We start from the raw sequence: 7,500 nt of genomic DNA, 5'->3' as shown, positions 1-7,500 counted from the left end.
CAACACACTGTACCCCACACAGACATCCTGTCCTACCCCACACACTGCTACCCAACACACTGTACCCAACACACTGTACCCCACACAGACACCCTGTCCTACCCCACACACTGCTACCCAACACACTGTACCCAACACACTGTACCCCACACAGACACCCTGTCCTACCCCACACACTGCTACCCAACACACTGCTACCCAACACACTGTACCCCACACAGACACCCTGTCCTACCCCACACACTGCTACCCAACACACTGCTACCCAACACACTGTACCCCACACAGACACCCTGTCCTACCCCACACACTGCTACCCAACACACTGTACCCAACACAGACATCCTGTCCTACCCCACACACTGCTACCCAACACACTGTACCCCACACAGACACCCTGTCCTACCCCACACACAGGTACATCTGGATGACAAAAACACCTTCATCAATGTACACCCATATATCCATTCAGTTGTTAACATACAGCACTGTCTGTGTATGTATTCTATCCTCTCTCTCTCTCTCTCTCTCTCTCTCTCTCTCTCTCTCTCTCTCTCTCTCCCCATACAGCAAGATAGCCACATGGCCTCTGGCACCTGGCAATACTGTGCTTGTCCGTGTATTTGCCGGGTGCTGTCACTCTAGGCGAGCTACCGAAAGGCAGTTTATCTGAGTTTCCCTCTGCACTTCTCACTGCTCATCCTCGCTCTGGGACAGATCCCCGGGGCTGTCTCTGTCTCTGTCTCTGACGTCTCACACAAACTAACTTTTCATTATTTGGTCCTCATTGGTCTCCCGCAGCCTCTCGGCTCTCCGGGGACGGAAAGCCTGCGAAGGGCAGCCGTGTAAATGGAAGCGTTTACGCTGTAATCTAAACACTGCTTTTTCTTGGCAACCCTTTATCTGTCTCTCCTCTGTTGCCATGGCGACCGGTCAAAAGCTCGCCTTGTCCCTTTGTGACCGAACTCTCTCCCCCCTACCCCCCCAAAGACGTCTTTGTGTGTGTGTAATGACGCAGGCAGTCACACACACACACACACACACACACACACACACACACACACACACACACACGCAACACTGTAACTGCAACTTCTCTCTCTCTGTTACACACACACACAGACACACACACGTCCGTACACACACTGCTTACCCGTGTCCCTTCCTCTTCCATTATTCAAAACGCGGGTGTGTATATGGCGGTCCCTGGTGGCGGGGAGGCTCCGCAGAGGCTAAACTTCCCCAGCAGTCAAACGCAGCGTTATCACACATACGCGGGGGGCTCCAGCAGACGCCGCCCCGCTGAGAGTTACCCCCTTTTGAATGGATTTGACATTGAACTGTTATCAGGGAGAAGCTTTGAGAATGGGTTTAGTGGCAGAGGGAGGGAGGGGAGGCAGAGAGAGAGAGAGAGAGAGGGGAGGAGACGGACAGACAGTGAGGAGGAAGAGAGGAGAGAGAGAGAGAGAGAGAGAGAGAGAGGGGGGGAGAGAGAGAGAGAGAGAGAGAGAGAGAGGAGAGAGAGAGAGAGAGAGAAAGTGTTGTGGAGGAATCCGATGTCAGCCTTTGAGCAAAGTAATAGCGTAACTGGGGAAGGTGAGCACAATGACAACCACTCCCCTCAGGCGTCCCACAGAGAGAGCCGTGGTGTACGCCGCGTAGCCAATGGGCGGGTATCAGCTCCACGACTCCATAAGGTCAGAGACAGATCAGGTCATCTGGGCAGATTGAGACAGATCGGGTAATATGGGCAGATTGGTTCCCCGTTGAGCCTAGGGTGAGATTAGAGGATTAGAGCTGTCTTAGAAAGGCATGCTCCTCCTGTATGAACTCGACAGAACTGTCCATGCTGCTGAATAGGAGACGCTGCTGAACCTGGTGGCCATGCATGGCTTCTATTAGGAGACGCTGCTGAACCTGGTGGCCATGCATGGCTTCTATTTCCCACCTCTTTTTGACGGAGCTGGGCAATAAAATAGTCTCAAAAAAGAAAAGACATAACCGAGTTGAAATGATTTAAAAAAATGTATTTGCTCTAAACGCATTTTGGTGTTTGTTGCATGGCTCTCATCAGCGCCGTCATTATGCTGATGAAGGCTGTAATGCCAAAGCACATTAAGTGTGAAAAATATAAAATAATAAATATGTCGAGGGTTATGGCTATTTATTTAGCTCGCAAATTGTTCTGCCTTTTTTCATTCTGAGTCATACTTTGGATTTTGAATCGAGCGCTTTCACGCACGTTATTTTGATGATAATCTGGACCTATTTGCACTGCCTTTATACAAATAAATAAATATATATATTTGGGTCAGGGAATACCTTCATATTTGAAATTGAATCCAGCTGTTTTAGTGCTGCATACAGTAGAGGAGTGGAATCTATGCTACATCCAGTGATGAAATAGGCCGTAGGCCATTGACAACAGTTCAGCAGAGTCTTCTTCTTCTTCTTCTTCTGATGAAATATGTTAGAAATATATTTTTCTCCCACAGTGATTACAGTTACACAAGCCAAGGAAAATGGGGCATCTGTTTAATCTTTTTTTTTTTATCACGACAACGACAGAGGAAAGGTGTGTGCGTGTGTGTGTGTGTGTGTGTGTGTGTGTGTGTGTGTGTGTGTGTGTGTGTGTGTGGTTCACGGTTCACAGTTCACGGTTCGTGGAGCAATGTTTTTAGCTTTAAAATGAAATGAAGAAAAAGTGTGTGAAGTGTTCGAAGCGAGCGTGTGTGTGTTTTATATTCATCGCTGCCGAGTTCCTTGATAATGCATTATTAATAATACCCGTAAACACTATGATCCAAAAGGAGTGTTAGCCCATCAATAAACCGGAGCTCTGCCTACAGCATCGTGGAGCCAGCTCCCCTGAGAGGCCGTGTGTTTAACACTCGCTTTTCCCTCGAGGAAGCAGATTTTCAGTCGTTGAAAGTGTCAACTTTCTAGCCAGCCAACTTTATAAGGCAACATTTGCTACAATACACGTGGATTACATTTGGCTGGCAGGAATACGCTATGCTAAAGCACCAACTCCACCAAACACACTCATGCATCATTCTGAAACATTGTGATCAAAGTATATATTCTACTTTGTCACGTAACAGTTGTAAACATGGCAGTAATGGATTAACCTCTAACTGTACGACACTCCACCATCGATCATTAATGTCATGTTTCCTCCTTTGTTGAATTCGATTTCAGAGTTGCCGTAAGAAAAAGCGTCCCACATTGATCCTCCACCCGCTTTCTATATCGCATTACTCTGCAGAGATCCTCTCCTGATGTACTGTATCTCAATCTGTATCTGTGTCTGTGTTTCTACACACCGTGCAGCTGGAGTCTGCCGTGCCGTTACCCTTCAATCTGTATCTGTAGCCGTTTTCCCACATGCGCTTTTTACCGCTAAATGACCGGAAAGCGGTCTAATGCCTTCATGTGTGAAAGTTGTTTTCCGGTATAAGCGCGACCCCGTCATCGCGGACATTTCACCAGTTTCGAGCCAGTCAGAAGAGCGGTATGCCGCGATAAGGGGCACAAGTGTGAAATGTGTCAAGTCATTTGCCGGTCCTTCTCATGGGCGAGGTGTACACACGTTGCTTAATGTTCCAGCGGGCATAATCTACCGTAAATTCCGGACTATAAGCCGCGGCTTTTTTCCCGTTTTTTGGCCTTTTTTGGCCCCTGCGGCTTATATAACGGTGCGGCTTATCTATGGATTTTTTCCAAAAAAAAAAAAAAAATCTCTCTTTTTTAGCACTCTTTCTAACTATAAATCCACTTCTGTTTTAATTTCCTCTCTTGCCCTCTTTTAACAACATAACATAACATAACATAACACAACACAGGTAAGCAGAAAGAAAAAGACGAAGCAATCATCGCCATGAATGAGGAAATGACTCACCTGCTGGAGGCTGGAGATACACGGCTTGGGCTAAACTTTTACTCCGTGAAACACTATCGATTAAGTCCGACATCGCTCAGAGGTTTGAGCAGCTTGAAAACAAGTTTGAAAACGTGCAGAAGTCCATCCACTCACTCACTAAAGAAAATAATGCAACCGTGAAGAGTTTCTAATGCGGAAAAGCGCATCAGCGCACTGGAGGACAAAAACAACACAGTGAGTCCGAAAGTGGATAAAATGCAAAAACATCGAAACGCTGCACACGCAGGTTGATGACTTAATCAGCAGGAGTAAAAGAAATAACATTCGCCTGATCAATGTAAAAGAGGGAGCTGAGATTGGTGACATGGACGCTTTCGTGGCAAAATCCTGTGTTACATCCTGGACCTGAAGGAAGGCGAGAAACCACCAGAGGTGGACAGGGCACACCGGGCGCCTCGGCCACGTCCAGACCCCGGCCTGCCACCGAGGGCCATCTTCATCTGCCTACTCCGCTGGCCCGACCGTCAACTCATCCTCCAGGCTGCGGGGAAGAAGCCCCTCACCTGGGAGGGTACGCGCTTTTTCGTCCGGCAGGACCTCTCCGCGTTGGTGCAACAGAAACGCGCAACATACAACAGCATCATCGAAAAGGTTAAAGTCAATGGATATCGCTTTGGCGTACTGTACCCAGCGAGACTCGTCATAACCATTGATGGACAGCGGCGGAACAAGAGCTCAAAGTGAAACTGCCGAATATCTTTTGAGTTGGACTGGTCAATAGTACTGTGAGTAACTAAAATAAAAAAATAAAAAACGGAATTCTCTCTTCTTTAGCACTCTTTCTAACTATAAATCCACTTCTGTTTTAATTTCCTCTCTTGCCCTCTTTTCACCACACCGCGGACACTGTGTGCACTGTAAAAAAAACAAAAAATACCATTAAAACACCCGCGGCTTATAGTCCGGTGCGGCTTATATAAGAAAAAAATAGTCACCTTTGAAGGTGCGGCTTATAGACCGGTGCGCCTTATAGTCCGGAATTTACGGTAATCATTCGCGCACATTAAAGCAAACTAGCGAAATGATCTTGTGATAATAAGAGCGGTATGTCAGCTTCATGTGTGGGCGTGCCGATTTCCCCCTCTCCCCTCTCTGCTGCCTGCTCGCTCTCTGGCCAGTCCTTCAGTCAGCAGCCCGACAGGGACACAGACAGCTCTGAGAGTCTTGCAAGCCGCCCAACGCTTGTTGAGAAAGCAAATGCACGAAGCGAAATGTGGAAGTATTTTGCTTACGTTGCCGACAGCGAAGGCAAGCCCGGACACATCAAATGAAGCCAGTCGGTAAAAAGTGCTTCAACGCGACGCAGGTGAACGGATAAACATCAAACCAGCCAGGCTATTTCTCTCAGACACGGATCCCAACTTCTTCAAATATTTCAGTTCAAAGACTGGTTAGCGAATGTGAATGATACAACATACATGCCCTCTTAAGACAAACGAGTGTGATTTATTGTGTGACAAGCAAACTTATTTCACCATCGGAGTTTTGCCGACCCCCAAAATAAAGAGGATTCCCCATCCAAGTGCACACGTCACTCCCCACCCGCTCTGGAGTGCCGCCCCGCCCCCCAACATACAGGCTATTTGACGATTATATTCACACATGCGAGCGCTGAGGTGTGAAGGGAAATTCCGGGAAATGGCCGATATTGATTTACAGGTAATTTTCCTGTATGCATGTGTGAAAACGGCTTGTGTCTGTCTTTCTACCACCGTCCAGCTGGAGTCTGCCGTGCCGTTACCCAGCCCTCTGGAGTTGATGGGGAAGATCCTGGTGAAGAACAAGAAGAAACACCACAAAGTCGACGGCAGCACCAAGAAGAAGCTGTCTGAGCAGGTCTCCAACACCTGCAGCGACTCTTCCAGCGTGTGCGAGCCCTCCTCCCCCAGCACAGGTACAGTACAGGACTCCCCCGCCCACACTCGCGTCCTGACCTGCACACAGACCCGTAACCTTAACTCAACCATAACCTTAACCATAACTACATGACGTTTCATTTAAAAATGTGGCCTAACTGTCCGGGTCCATCTGGACTGTAGACAAACGCCTCTGCGCAGAAACCGAGTCGCTGGAGCGAACAGAACTATTGTTTATCGTTTGTCATTTTCATGGCCCTCTCCATCAGCAGAAGGTGTTATTGGCTATTGCATACACTTCCTCCGTCAGGCGCGCACACTGTTAGTCACTGGGGCGTCTTAAACACTGGCCTGTAATGGCCTGCTGTGTGTGTGTGTGTGTGTGTGTGTGTGTGTGTGTGTGTGTGTGTGTGTGTGTGTGTGTGTGTGGACTTTCTATCTGTCAAATGAACTTTTATGTGCCTCAATTTATGCACTTTAATTCTTCCACAGCTGCCCTCGACCATATTTATTATTTATTTATTTATTTATTTATATATAAAACCTTTATTTATACGGGGGGAGTCTCACTGAGAGCAATGCGTCCTGTTCACATTCTCACACACACACACACACACACACACACACACACACACACACACACACACACACACACACACACACACACACACACACACATACACACACACACACACACACACACACACACACACACACACACACACACACACACACACACACACATCTGGAAGCTGACCAGTACAACCACAGTCTGATCTGCTGGCCACTGATCAGCTCCACTGGAGCAGTTGGGGTTAAGGGCCTTGCTCAAGGGCACCTCAGTGGTGGTAATGAGGGAGGCGCACACGCTGCTTTTTCACTTTCCCCACCCAGATTTATCCTCCCGTTCCCGGGGATTGAACCAACGACCTTCCGGTCACAAGCACACTTCTTTAACCTTTAGGCTGCCACTGCCTAAATACATGCCTATATATGTGTGTATCATTAAACTGTTAATGATAATGGACTACTATATGATCGGTATGATCAGTACGGTCAGTACTCCAGCATTTGCCTTCCCTCCAAATCACATTGTTCCTCGGCCCATTCGGTTGTGGAGCTGCAAGCTTCATCCTGACACTAGCACACACTGCCCCCTGGTGTAAAAGACTAAACAACACAAGTTTTGGACTGTCCATCAGAATCACCTTGATCTGCTAAATGCAAAGAGTGTACTGGGAACTTGGCCCTGGTTAACTGCTGCGGACACATCATAAGATCATTACTGAAAGCAAAAAATTATTTATACCTCATATCCAAGTCCGTCCTCTTCACTCGGCATGTTCTTATAGGGTGATGTTGTGTTGTTGTGTTGTTGTGTTGATGATGCGTTTGTTCCCCCCCTACAGGTTCGACCAAAGAGGAAATGGCCGACTCCTCCCAGCCTCCAGAGGGCGCTGAGCTCAGCCTGAGGCCGCAGGGCAGGAAGTCCATCGGTGAGTCATACCAAAGAGCATGGAAGGAAAGAGAGGACACTCCGGCCATTTTTGGAAACAGAATGCGCCTCGCAGTGGTCAGCTGCGGTAGCGCGGGCCCCTATAATCAGCCTCTCTAAACAGTAACTCAACGGGAGAACACTCTAAACTTTGGGGATTCACATCTTTTCCGGGCGTACTGTAAATCTTGATTGAAGTGGTGTAG

General features: G+C 47.8%; 1 protein-coding gene across 1 annotated transcript in view; it reads left to right on the top strand.

The window, feature by feature from the left end:
- Positions 1-7,500, top strand: part of plcb1l (phospholipase C beta 1-like) — a gene marked incomplete at its 5' end in the record, with an annotated part of 271,472 nt that overhangs the window by 201,055 nt on the left and 62,917 nt on the right. The window contains one exon of the mRNA XM_083642697.1: positions 5,663-5,837. Coding sequence (XP_083498823.1) covers positions 5,663-5,837 — 175 coding nt within the window. The remainder of the gene's footprint in view (positions 1-5,662; positions 5,838-7,500) is intronic.

This window comes from Poromitra crassiceps (assembly GCF_964638095.1).
Source record: "Poromitra crassiceps genome assembly, chromosome: 9".
In the NCBI taxonomy this organism is placed as follows: domain Eukaryota; kingdom Metazoa; phylum Chordata; class Actinopteri; order Beryciformes; family Melamphaidae; genus Poromitra; species Poromitra crassiceps.
The sequence above is the reverse complement of the archived record's forward strand: the minus strand, read 5'-3'. Positions and strand labels throughout refer to the sequence as shown.